Source organism: Montipora foliosa, chromosome 14 (genome assembly GCF_036669935.1).
Source record: "Montipora foliosa isolate CH-2021 chromosome 14, ASM3666993v2, whole genome shotgun sequence".
In the NCBI taxonomy this organism is placed as follows: Eukaryota; Metazoa; Cnidaria; class Anthozoa; order Scleractinia; family Acroporidae; genus Montipora; species Montipora foliosa.
In genome coordinates, this window is record NC_090882.1 from 19,786,498 (window position 1) to 19,800,674 (window position 14,177).

At 40.4% G+C, this 14,177-nt stretch overlaps 1 protein-coding gene across 5 annotated transcripts in view; it reads left to right on the forward strand.

Annotated features, from left to right (window-relative positions):
• LOC137985581 (neural cell adhesion molecule 2-like) overlaps positions 1-7,098 on the forward strand; it is a 27,089-nt gene extending 19,991 nt beyond the window's left edge. Inside the window, exons 6-8 of one of the 5 annotated variants that reach the window (XR_011119314.1) lie at positions 355-421; positions 1,060-2,104; positions 3,994-5,780. Coding sequence is in view for 4 of the 5 variants with exons in the window: in XM_068833207.1 (XP_068689308.1) it covers positions 355-654; positions 5,791-5,897 (407 nt within the window). In the remaining variant the exon portion in view is untranslated. The other 4 variants (XM_068833207.1, XM_068833208.1, XM_068833209.1 and 1 more) reach the window with 4 other exon arrangements.
• Positions 7,099-14,177: the final 7,079 nt, after the last annotated feature.

The following is a 14,177-nucleotide window of genomic DNA, read 5'->3' on the forward strand; positions in this document are numbered from 1 at the left end:
TTTTGGCTTTGCATCTACGAGGTTAACCATACAATTGCGAATGTTTTTTTAAGCTGTCTACAAGCAAGAGTTGCTCTCTGCAATCGTCCACAAGCAGCAGTTCTTGCGCACGCCAAACTGACTTTCCGCGTGCATTCATAACTCGATACATATAGACGCACGCTAAGCAATATAAAACAGTTGGTGATCTCTTAATGAAAAGGAAGACAAAATTTTAGCATTAAGAAGACTCGGTAGGCAACATGGATAACTGCAGTTGACAAAAACAAAACGCGTAATAATGAAATTGATGTTAAATGTCACTTGTAATAAATTCTTAATAACTCAGCCATATATATTTTTTTTCTCGAGCAGGAAAAAACATTCAAGTTCACATTGAGAAAGTGGAAATAGATGGAGGACGCAAGAGAGCTTTTCTTCAAGGGAGCGTCAATTTAACATGCATTATGTTTAACGTTGAATACGCTTTGTGGAAGAAAGACGGTCAACTGATAAATAGCGGACGACATGCGTGGAGACGCAATATTGGTGCGCATGGAATAATGTTTCACTTGGAAATTAACAACGTGACCAAGAGTGATAAGGGACGGTACGAGTGTATTGGAACAAATCATCATGGCATGAATGCAACTGAAGAATTTTACCTAGAAACAGGTTATGGCTGGTTTTCTTAGAGCGGTTTTCAATTGAGTGTCGAAAGTAATAGGCGAATTGCTTCGGTTTTGCATTACTTCACTCAGTGAGTGATTGGTTCAAAGTTCTCGCGCCATTTTTTCAACCAATTAGAGGTGAAACCAAAACCAATAATGGCTCGCCCGTGCACATTCTCTTCCGATATGTTCCCGCTTATGGGCTTAATTTGTATACTTCCTTCGGTACTAACAAGTCAGCGGTCACTTTCCAAAGTAATTGTAATGTAAATGAGGACGGTACATAACCCCAGCCGTGCTGCATAATAATCAGTTCTTCCCTTTGTGTGTTCACAGGTCAGTAATTCGTTGTTCTTTCTTCTCATAACTGCTTATTAAGCTAGTTCTTTCACTTGCATTTACCTTTCCTAGCAATATGGCAGCGAAGGAGGACGTTAGTAAGCCTTATGCACAAGACGCTGGTGAGATTTTGCAGCTCTGCGAGGAGTCCAATGACGAAGGTCGCAGCGAGGGGACTTACGAGTTTGACGTGGATGAAATGAAAAGTCAACTGGGTATCGACGACATTGTGACGTAGGCCTCAAACGGACTAAACTCGTGGCCGGTAGTTCAAACTCTAATTCGAGCCCACCCGAAGGGTCGGAGCCGACTACAAGTGCCGTAGCAAAATCTTTTACTACGGACACTGAAACGACGGAGCAAGGGTACATCTTGCCGTCTATTTGTGAGGAAACCGAATCTTTCGTCCCTCCGGTTAGTGACATGATTGCTAACATAGTCAACGCAAATTGCATGACAAAACCTCTGGAAGACAAGGTCAACGAGATCCAGAGCAGGTACCAGAATCCCAGAAACTGTCAATTCCTTGGAGTCCGTAAGGTTAACAAAAACTCTGGTTTGACTTGTCTAAACCGGTTCGTATGAAAGACCTAGCCTTGCAAGATAGTCAAAACAATATCGTCAAAGCCAATCAAGCTCTTGTGGTGACACTCGAGCGTGTCACCAAGGCAGAGGATAAAAAAAGAGAAAATTGATCGTTCTAGTATCTTCCCCCAGCTTTCAGATATGTTGAATGTTTTGGGGAATGCTATTTTTCTGACCTCATTAAAGAGGAAGGATGAACTAAGGCCTCATATTAATAAAAGCTTTCAGTCAGTGTGTTGAAAATCTACAAAGATTACAACACTTCTTTTTGGCGATGACCTTGCCAAACAGATGAAGGATATTAGTGAAGTCAATTAAATTTCAAGGAAAGTCTCCTGCACAAGTCGTGATTCACGTTCAAGTGGCTCTCGCACAGATGGGAAAACTATTGCTTTCAGTACACGAGGAAAGAAGGGTCCTTTTTTAGGATTCCACCGAGGTTCATCCGGAGGAGGCCGTATACCCTACTCAAGTCCCAGTACCAGCAGCCCATCAACCAGCAGGAGAAACAAGGACAAGGCCTGAATGAGGTATTAACCTGTGCTGGCAACTTGGGCAATCACATAGAGAACTGGCGTGAAATGACCACTGAACCTTGAAGGCTGTCTCGGGGTACAGATTAGGAGGCCTCTCAGCCCTATCAGCATTTTACCCCAAAATTAATCCTATTAATTTTCCTCTGAAATTCAGATTTTACTGGATAAGGGTGCTATTGAGCATGTCGAATACACCCAAGGAGAATTCATCTCTACTCTTTTCCTAGTTCCTTATAAAAGTGATGATGTTTGGCCTGTAATCAATCTCAAGCCATTCTTTTTTTTTTTGTAGAAACGATCCATTTCAAAATGGAAAATATTGATTCAGCCATTAATACAGTTTCTCCAGGGGATAACATGGTTTCCCTAGACTTGAAGGATGCTTATTTCAGTGTCCCAATTCATCCTCTAGATAGGAAATTATTACGCTTTTATTGGAAAAGCCAAAAATTTGAGTTCACATACCTCCCTTTTGGGTACTCTCTAGCACCTTGGGTCTTTTCTGAGATTCTAAAGCCTTTTGCTGCTTACATGGCGCTCGAAAGGGATTAGAATTACAATCTACCAGAAACCCATAAGGGTTGAAACGTGTAACGCGCGTTCACAGCTTCCGAATATTCAGTGCGAACTGATTGGTTGAATGTTTCATTGCTAAGTACCATATTTGGAAACCCCTCGCTCTTGTTGTTCCAAATATGGTACTTAGCAAATTGAATATTCAGAAGCTTGTTTCCCAGCACACAAGGGGCCGTTACACGTTTCAACCCTTATGGGTTTCTGAATCTACATTGATGACATTTTGATCATTGCCAGTTCTACCTAATAGGCAGCCACACTCCTTGCCATTATCAGAAATATCCTTAGAATCTCTAGGGTTTCTGGTTAACATTAATAAATCTCATGTAACTCCCACTACAAGAATTACATACTTGGGGTTTGAAATTGACTCTGTGGCAATGAAACTTTTTCTTCTCATCTTCAAGATATCCAAAATTCATTGTCTTGTAAGAATTTGCTTGACAACAGCAATCCAACCATCCAAGAGATTGCCCATGTTGCGGGGCTTATTGTTTCTGCACTCCAAGCAGTGAGGTACTTACAACTTCACTATCGTGCTATTGAATCTTGCAAGTCTCAAGCTCTCGTCGCTGCGAGAGATTATGACGCCCACTCTTGCTTAGATATTAATTCTCGGTCTGACTTACTTTAATGGGTAAGATTTTCAGGAGCCTGAAATTAATCTTTTCATGAACTCTGATACAAGTCTAACTAGCTGGGGTGCCTCCTGTAATGGACAAAGCACAGGGAACGTTGGTCTCTTTCTGAGGCTAACAACCCTATCAAATGTTTGAAGTTGTTAGCTGCCTGTCTTGTTCTTCAATCGTTTATTAGTCAGAGCATCATACATGTAAGACGTCAATTGGACAATACCACCGCAGTATCTTATACCAATAACACGGGTGGAATAAGATCTGAGCCTCCACACACTTGCCAAGGAGATTTGGCAATGGTGCATGTCAAGAGAAATTTGGCTGTCTGCTCAATATGTCCCTGGAGATTTACATGTTGAGGCTGATTCTGCCTCAAGGCTTATTGCTGAGGACCTCGAGTGGTCCCTACATCCAACCATCTTCAGTGAACTCCAGTCAACCATTTGGAGCCCTGATATAGATTTTTTTGCATCTAGGCTGAACTTTAAGGTTGGGTAATATGTTTCTTGGCATCCTGACCCAAGGTCATATGCGGCTGATGCTTTTTCCCTGTCCTGGTCAAATTTAGGTTGTTACATATTTCCACCTTTCAGTCTTATCTCTCGCATATTGGCAAAAGTGCGCAGGAACAAAGCTGTGGCAATACTAATAGCTGCTGTCTGGCCCACGCAGGTTTGGTACCCAGTGCTTCTACATTCTCTAGTGTCTCCCACAGTGGGAGGAACTCCATCCTCTGAGGTTCAAGATGAGGCTAGCTGATTGGGTTGTGTACGGAAATCCCTCTCAGACAAGGGAATTTCTTCTTAAGCTACCAACTTTATCGGTGCGAGCTGGACAAGAGGTAGAGAAAACAGTGCCAAGCAGTTTGGAAAAAAGTGGAGAGGCTGGTGCCGTGAAAGGAATGTCGATTCCCTTCAGGCACATGTTTCAGAAGTGTTAAATTTTCTGGCATATTGCTTTGGAGAAGAATTGAGCTACAGTACATTGAACTCTTTAAAGATCAGCCTTATCATCGACACTGTACCCACGTGATGGCACTAGTATTTAGTGTCTAGACTTCCACAGGGTATTCAGACCTCCCCTACCACGTTATTCTTCAACTTGGATTGTGTCTGTCTTGACACACTATCTAGGAACTTTATTTCCCTTAAACAGTCTTAGCCTAAAGCAGCTGACACTAAAAACAGTTCGCTACGTGCTTTATGCTCAGCTGGAAGGTTTCAGACTCTTGGTGCCCTTACTATCAGTAATTTAATTTAGAATAAAGATTCACTTCAATTTATTGTTACAGAACATTTAAAGACATCGAGACCTGGCAAACCATCAGTTATAATTAATTTTCCCTCCGTGCCATCAAAGCCACATGTCTGTCCTATGAATACAGTTTCTGCGTACATTACACGTACTTGTAATATTAGAAACTCGCCAGATTTCAGACTGTTTAAATCCTTCGTCGAGCCTCATGGAGCAGTTTCTCTTGCTGCAATTTCCGGATGGATTAAAACAGTCTTGTACAGTCTTGTCTGATGCGGGCAGAGACACTTCAGTTTTCACAGCTCATAGCGTTAGGGGGGCTACTACGTCAGCAGCTTATAACAAGGGTGTGCCCGTGGAGCATATCCTTAAGCTGGCCAATTGGTCTAATGAGAGTACGTTTCGTAGATTCTACTTAAATTCTGCTGAGCCAGGTACGCCACACTCAGCTGTTAATGTTGTTGATCTCGTTTAAGGTCTCAGTTTTTCAGTGAGTGATTCAACTTTTCTTTTGAATGTCACTCTTTTATGTCTCTTGGACTCACTGTGTTTTCGTGTCCATTAACTACGGTGCTCTAACGTCGCAAATTAAGCCCATAATCCGGAGCATATCGGAAGAGAATTATAATTCCACTTCAAGGTAAGTAACCTTTGGTCTAATATTAAATTTTCCCGCGCTTTGTGTCGGCTACGTGCAATTACTTTGAGTTTTGATCGGTTTACTGGATTGTCTCCGTCCTTTTTGATTGGCCGAAGTAATTACTTTGGTTTTGGTTTTTCGACACTCGATTGAAACTCGCTCTTGTAATGCTACAAATATTGGTGTTCACCTGCCGTCAGGACAACTGGGTATGTTTGGTTTTCAGAGCAATACCGTGCCTAGTTTTTTTGGGAAATCAGTTTTATTTCAATCAATGCATGTATCTTCTTTGGTTTTGAGACGAATATTTTTGTTGAATCACACAGATGAAAGCACGCAATTATTTTCTCAAAATTATCTGCAGCATTTTACTGTGACCTTGTCTCTCTTTTGGAAAAAAATGAGGGCCGCACGGACACTCGGTGCCAATGGATCAAGAAATGACGACTTATCACAGCCCAATTCCGCTATAAATTCAGGCCTAAGGTATAATCTCGAGGCTCTGGGGAATAAACTCATAAAAATCCTTCTATTTAATCCCTTAATAACGTGTTTGTTGAACCTTCTCTTTGCAGAGCAAAAAGTTGCTTCGGACGGAAACAGAAGTCTCGGAACTTACACCACAAATTATGTAATAATATTGACAAGTGTTCTTGTGGTATTTAAGATACCTTGCTTTTGAATTTAACAAGGACACGGTGGGCGTGCATATTCAAAAACAATTATTCACCTGAGGCTCGGTGAATATCGCTGAATCGTTAAATAAATTGATTTTAAGAGAGGGAAGTTAAAAACAGTTCAATTTTTAAGTCAAAGAAGCAGTTCTATTGTAAAGATGTGAAAGTATTTGAACTGCGACTATGAAGGATTTTCTGCGTCTTAAAATAATTGCAGTTAATTTTAAAAAACCTTAAGAAGCGGCAACTTAAAACATGCGTGAAAAATAAATAAATAAATAAATAAAAATACACCTTGAACGGCGTTTTTTTTAAGGTTTCATCACAACTGATAAAATTCCGCTTAGAAATTAAAAACCAAAAAATAGCGTGATTCCGGGAATATTCATTTATCCTTTTTTTAATAATCAAACTATAACAGTGTCTGGGGAAAACTCTCTTGAGAACTGAATTACATAATCGAGCTGTCGCTGAAAAGCATCAAGAAGTTACAGCTTTGGCTAAAAATCGTAACACCTTATTACAACAATCCAGCTCTAAGCCCCCGTCCACACTAATGTGTTTTCGAAAACCGTCCGCCGGTTTATAATCGTCCACACTGAAACGATCGAAAACGGAGGTCCGCCAAAACGGAGGTGTTCGAAAACGCTTTTGAAAGTGGAGACTGTTGAAAACGGAGGTTTTTTAATACGTGTGACATCATAATCTTACGGACGCCTCACAGTTTCCCGCGCGCCAAGACGTAAACAAAGCCTGCTAACAGAAACGCTTCTTTAGATCTCCGTTTTATGTCTCTAGTGTAGACGGCCGAATACGATGTGAAATCGCTAATGTGGACGCAGATCTTTTATTCGGAGCTGGGCGTTTTTGAGAACGGAGTGTGGACGGGACCTTTAGATCGGAGGACAAGGACGACGACGAGTGCGACTTCTCCGTACTGAGCATGCGCATAAGGTTTAGAGGCCGACATTTTTGGAAGTGCGCATACTCAGAACGGAAAGCTCGTACTCGCAGTCGTCGTCCCATCTTTGAACAAGTCGCCGGGGCTTTAAGGAGGCTCGAAAGGGTTTTAGCTAAGCAAGCGCCCGCGCGTAACCTATAAACGCCATAATTAAGAAACGCGCGTCATCTGAATGAATCTAGCGCCCAACACACCAGAAGTAAAAATACGGCGTAAAATGGCGCGAACCGGTGACCTATCTTGATTTTTTGCATGGACGTATCAGTCACGATGGCACTTCAAATAAAGTTTTGGGGAAAGTTATCTAGTACAATTTTCAGTAAACTATATAACGCCTTTTTCGATGTATCTTAAATTCTACAAGATAATTTTTGTCATACTCTCTAAGAAGTTAAAGAACTTCGGGAGATTTCCAACAAAGAAACAAAAACGGTAGGTCACCGAATTAGTTTTTCATACATAGTAATTACTTTAACCAATCAAAAAGGACGGAGACAATCCAGTAAACCAATCAAAACTCGAAGTAATTACACGTAGCCGACACAAAAGGCGGGAAAATGTGCACGCGCGAGCCACAATTGGTTTTGGTTTCACTTCTGATTGGTTGAAAAAGTGGCGCAAAAACTTTGAACCAATCACTGAGTGAAGTAGATGCAAAACCAAAGTAATTCGCAAATTGCTTTCGACACTCAATTGAAAGCCGCTCTATTATGGGAAACTATAGCTATCTATCTATTTACTGTTTTGGTACCAACATGGCCATCTTATCACGAGAGTGCAATCAGAGAATACAGGTAAACGAGATCCACTTTTCATACGAATAGCTTTTTGTGCCATAAATATATTCTATATCACGTCAGTGGCAAGTCAGAAATGTTGTACGGCGAGCTGAACCACTAAATTAGATTTTTTTTACACAGTTTTGACCTAAAAACAGCAAATTTAGCATGACAGTGCCCCTTTAAACACTAAGAACCCTAACTCAAGAGTAACAAATGAAGTTCCTCGGCTTAAGGGCCTACTGACATGTTTTTTGCGTTGCTACGGATGTAATGGTAAATAATTTAAGAGAATTTGGTATTATTTTGGTCAGTTTCCAACTTTTGTAAACCAATGACCCTAAATATGACGTCATCATACCAGGCCCATGGTCACGTGATCGATAAAACAAAACTCTAAATTTGTCTACTTGCTACACAATTACGGTATTTAATCAATGGTTTGATAATTTGTATTTGTTTTTGCACCCAGGCAAGCATGGTTTTCTTCTTGAAAAATGTTCCCAGTTTCAAAGAGACAAACGATACTCAAATAACCGTAACATTTTGAAAAAAGATGATTTGAAAAAAATCAGTGCTTAGCTATATTCTGTATTTGCGGGTGAAACGTACCATATTAAAAAAATAGTTCCATTTAAAGCCTGCCGAAATTTTAGCTTTTTCTCAAACCGGAAACAGTTCGTTTACGCATGCGCAGTTGATCTGAAAACGAGCGCGAGGAAGGGCGAGGAAAAACCTTTGATGCAAACAATAGTTTGTGCGGTGATTTGTGCCTGTCAGTGGGTTTTTTTGGCCAGCTCGCGACATGACCTCAGTCACCGGAAGTAACATTTCACTTCCTTAGCAACGTGCGAAAAATCCGTCTGTGGGCCCTTGAGACACCTTTTGTCACATTTTGGGATGTATGCAAAGTGGCATTAATCTCATTACGAACTCATTACGCAGTTATATTGGAAATGCACGGTTAATTAGGAATAACAAATGACTACTATCTGCGCGACTGAGTTCGCGAGCTCAGACATGTTTAATACATATCCTTTGCAGTAAAATGTCTTTTGGGAATTTTACTCCATTATTAGGCAAAACTTGAGCTACATTTTTCTACTGTTTTCGCACCAACATGGCCGTTTTATCACGTGAGCGAAATCAAAGAATAAGAGTTCATATGTTTGCACTAAACGATAAGCCAATGGCGTGTCCTTGATTTAAACAAGTATTAGATGATGTCTTGAAAAAGATCGCAGGTAATACAAACAGGCGATACAGGAAGGCCATCGCCAAATTGATATCTTTATCGGTGGGATTAACAGGAAAAACCGAAGGGTTAGGTCGGCCGCTTTTGGATTGGGCTCAATCAAACGAACACCTATTAACCGTGTGTTTACATCGGCAGTTGTTTCTTCAACTCTAATGTCTACTAATGGATACGTCCTTGTTGGATTGTTTTTGAAAGCAACAATGAACTTTTGTTAACACCAACTTTGCAAACATGACATAGCAATAAAGTCACAACATAACAATAAAGATAGCTTTTCAGGGGCAGCAACAGAAGCTTGCCAACGGACGGAAACATCGAGATATTCAGCTATGCTTGAAATTCAAATGCGACACGTCTACGGGATAAAAAAAGACTGCGCCACAACGGATTAAAAATACATTATGCTCAAATCCACGTTCTATGCATGTAATGAAAGCTTGTCAAAAGTAGTGTGTGTAAATAGACATTAAGTGAATAACATTCTTTGGGCTTTTCAAACTGCTAAACAAAAGATCCCCTGTGCCCATAATATAGTAAATAAAGATTTCTGTGTTAAAACGTTCAGCTATCACACGCTGATATTATAACGACAGAAAGGATCTGCACCATGCATGACAAGGGAGAGGTTAAACCTGCCCTGAGTTTCTCGATCGAAAATATACTCGAGTCCGAACAAGGTGTGAATAGATTTTGTCATCTTTCCAAAGATACTCCTTGTGAAAACAAAGAGGCTGGTAGCATACGAAACAGTCATCTCAAGAGTCCAACAATAAGCACTCTACCGTGGCTAGCGTATACACGGTATTGCCCACCCAGAATACCAAGTAAGTGAACATCTTTTTAATAGTTATTCAAAAGTATAATCGTTGTAGCGACCCCTTTTGGGTGGAAGAAGAAATGTCATTTTAAAGTGTAACATGTTGCCCGCTAAATAGTTTACCTCGCAGAAAGGATATCGGGAAAGGCAACCAACCTTAACCTTTGGAGATAAATAAGAGAGTTGACTTCTACAAAGGCCTTTATGCGGAGTATTTATTCTTAGTGAATCGAATCACTCCAACTAAATAGACTCCAAGAACACCACGTTCGGCCAACACAATTTAGAAAAACCACAAGAAGCAGCCGTACGTTGAAACCACGCGAACAAAGAGAGAAAGGTTATAATTAATGCCCATGACACGCCTAGAACCATGCGCGATGGATTTTTCTTCGAGGATACCTTTGACAGCCCTTTTCACAATACAAGTCTAATATAATGGTTTTTTTTTTGTTAATATTATCCTTATTCTTCTTTGTTTTCCCACGATAATCACGTTTCTGAACCAAATGGTTTAACTGTTTACAATCGAATCCCAGGGACAAGGAATCGTAGATCTGCTAACAAACGCAAAGTGAGTAGCAGTCCCAGAGTACCATTCACCACGGAGCAACTGAAGAAACTGGAAAAAAGTTACGAGGAAGCCCATTACGTTACTTCTACAAAAGTAACAGAACTTTCCAGCACATTGAAACTTCCTGAAAGCCGTATCAAGATTTGGTTTCAAAACCGTCGTTCAAGAGAGAAAAAGAAATCAAGAAAGCCATCCTCCTTTCAGACGAAATCGCAGACATCTGAAAAGGTAGAGGATCATAGCGAGCATCGTGAACTTGGAAAATTCGGTTGGTGCCCAAAGAGTTTTATTGGAGATAACAGCACTCAGTCGCCACCCTACTTTGCTCCTAGGCATAGTAACAGCAGTAATTACTTGTACAATCATGAATGCGATGCTACGTTTCTAGCTTTCCATCAAACCTATCACTTCGACTACACTGTATGCAATAAACTACGATTTTACCTGTAGCCAATCCTTCCACAAACTCCTTTAGTTCGTTTTGTTATATTAAAGATATATCGTTGCTTAACTTAAAAGAGAGTGTATTTTAGGTCTAACTTCGCCTAGGGACACCCTACCTCTAAGTTTTAATAGCGTTCGCGTAAACGAACTGTCAAGTTAAGAGAACAGTTATTTTCTTTCTAGGGCCGGACTACGAGCAAAACTAATTACGGACTGCACACCAAAGAAAACCCTGTTAGCACTCGGTTCTCTTCAATGAGGCATGTCGTGCCGTTTTTTGCTTTGATTTTAAGCTTTTCGTCCAAAGCACGTCAACGTCCATTTGTGTGAGAAGAAAGAAACGAAATCGTTCTTTTGTGCAAGAAATCTTACTCAGTTCGTTGGAGGCGTAACATAAAGCGTATATTGGCCGCTCATTTTCACACACAAAAATGTGAGTACTGAAGCAGTTTGACGCAGCTGCTCCAGAAATTAATTGTGCCGGTAAACGCTAATCACTTTATTTATCAACTTAAATGGCATTTCAATAAAAAGCTAAGCTCCTTGCAATGCCGTCGTGCGCGAAGATGGCTTAGTTTGCAATGAAAGTTATTTTCATTTGTTAGTTTCTAACCGCTGTCGCGTCTCCCTTAAACCAAGAGGTATGCATAAACTGACAGACCGTCTCCTAATCCACGAGAAAATTGCATTATTACACGAGGGCTTGTTTCCAAGTCCATAACGCAAGACAAACAAACTAAGCAAAATTTTTAGGACTTATTACAAGATCACTAACAATGTTACAAGCTAATACGCGTTGAGAAGAAACTACTGAAGGACCGGAAATGTCTGATTGCTCGTTTTATTGAAATAAATGCGCTGTGTGTGTATGTCTTACACTTGTGATGATCTTTGATTTATCATTCTCTGATAGATTCAGTCCAATTGTTGTGCAAATTAGGGTCAGTTGATAGAGGACGTTTTAGGGCTAATAATAAAGTAACCTTCAACTCCTAAGTTGTTAAGTCCCGAGATTAAATAGAGCACAAGCTAAGACCCTTTCCATAACGATATACCAAGCACTTTGCAATACATCAACACCAATAATAAGAACGCCCCTTGTGTTTTGGAGTACCAAAAAAGTAAAACACGCAGCGCGCAGTTAAACCGTTCCAATCCCGTCAAAAAGATGCAAGTTCAACAAGATAAATCATGCTATGGTTTGAAACGACCACTTGAGGAATTGATTTATGTCACTGAATGCTTTTACTCAGTCGTTTTGACAAGTTTATTGTGTAGCTTCTACACAAACTAAAACTCGTCGCGGACCCCCAGTACCGAGATTAACTAGGTCAAGTCTAGCAGATTCCAAGTTCAAAATTGGCAAACAATTTAGTTACTGTCAAAAGATGAGACATGCTACCAGTTTCGTAATAACACACTAATGAGTATAGCTTCTATTTGAATGGTTAAACCTTATAATTTCAACTCAAGACAAAAAGGTAGGCACACCTTGTTAAAGGTGATAAATGGACACCACTTTAAAGTAATCGCTCTGTAGCTAACATATTTATCGTCACACTCAGACAAGCATCTCTCTTTGTCTACTCAATATTAGAAAATGAGATAAGGCACAATTACTACTGCTGGGTGAGAAAAGTTTTTGGTGATAATCGGCAACTTCCCCTTGAAGAGACGGTACATTTCCACTTCATAGAATATTTCAATATTTCAGAGTGACACCCCTCTTAAAATCTGTATCATTTCACTAATTATCAGAAAAACTGAATACTATGGACTTCAGCGATGACATCATTTCTCACTTCCTCTTGATGTTTCCGTGAGCAAGGAAAATACGACCTCATTTCCGCTTTCAGATTTAAAACGAAATTCTTGCGATTTGAGCGCAGAAGAAAAGCCTGGATGACCAGACCGAAGAGGCAAGACCAGACAAACAATGCATGAACTCATGTGGTGTAGGGAATAAAGAAGAGGTGAGATTTTCAGCCACGTGCATGTTATCCTGCTTTTTTGTTGAGCTAGTCTTTTTCGGTTGAGATAGTTACTGTAAAAATAACCGTACTGATGATAAAAAAGCCGTACACTGAAAACAGAGAAGGTGCCACGAGTATTAAGGAGAGAGCAAAAAAGCAGTTAGGGTTCATTCTCTGGGTAGACGCTTCAAGGTATTTCAAGCAGAGTTTCCCAAAGTGTCAAATTATTTTCTGGTATTGATATAGTTGGTAACCATTCAACCGGCTTAATGTCGCTCAATCTGAGATGGCCTAGAACTAACAATAGCCTCTGCCTTTGTTTTCTTTTCCCTTGCTCTCCGGTTTTGGAACCATATCTTCACTCTGTGTTCCGTGACACTTAGGCTAGACGACAAGTCACGGACTTCTGATCCCGAGAGGTATTGGGTCTGAAGAAACTTAGCTTCCAGGGATTCCAACTGCGAGGAAGAGAATGGAATTCTGGGGCTTCTGTCAAGTTTATGTCTGCGACATCCCTTCCGAGATTTCGATCCTAAAGAGATGAAACAAGGTGATCAACTTTAGGAGACGCCCAAACAGTGTGATCAGTTTTGTTTTTCTTACGACCTGGAACAAGTTCATCAAAAGAAGAAAAATAAGAAATTCCTAAACCGTAAGATAAAAACGAAAGCAAAGCATTGAAGAAGGATCTGCTGCTTCTTTAATCGGTTACGATACTAATGCTAGTCCCTTTCTTCAAAACATAAAGTATGCCTCCAGTTGGCAAATTGGCTGTTTAGCCTAGTCAGCCCACTGCCCAAAAAGCATGAAAGCGTACTTCAAGGGAGATATCACGGTATTGCGCACGTTCTCGTCGTAACGAATGTTATCATTCATGAGCCAATCGGAAGCGAAGTTATAATTTGCGCGGGAAATTATCACGCACGCGTAGACATTTCTCGATTATTAAACAATCACTAATGACCTCAGTCGATTTCGCAGATGACTCAGCGAGAAATTGTCACGGGTACGTGTACATGTAAATTTCCCGCACGAACTATAACGTCGCTTCCGATTGGCTTCTAAACGGGTGACATTCGTTTAGGCTAGAACCTGCGCAATACCGTGACACTCTCCCTTAAAGGAGTAGCAAGATAACGTGCCCACGACAACATTTCCAAGGTACTCGTTTCTAGAGATATATATTTAGAATTTTTTCTCGAATGATAATCCAAACAAAAGAAAAAACTCCCTCAATGAAAATGTCGATGTGTCGAGTGAGTCTGCTCGATTGTTTTTACCATGCTGACGCACCACACACGGCCACTGAACCATCAAATATCATCCGTCACAAACCACAATTAACAAAGACACTATTATCAACACCTCTGTCAACAAGCTATGGATCCAAAGAGCAGCAAAACGAGAGTAAAAGTGAAAATGTCCACCAAACTGCGACATGACTATCTAATTTGTTCTATACTCAACTTAGTAATCCAC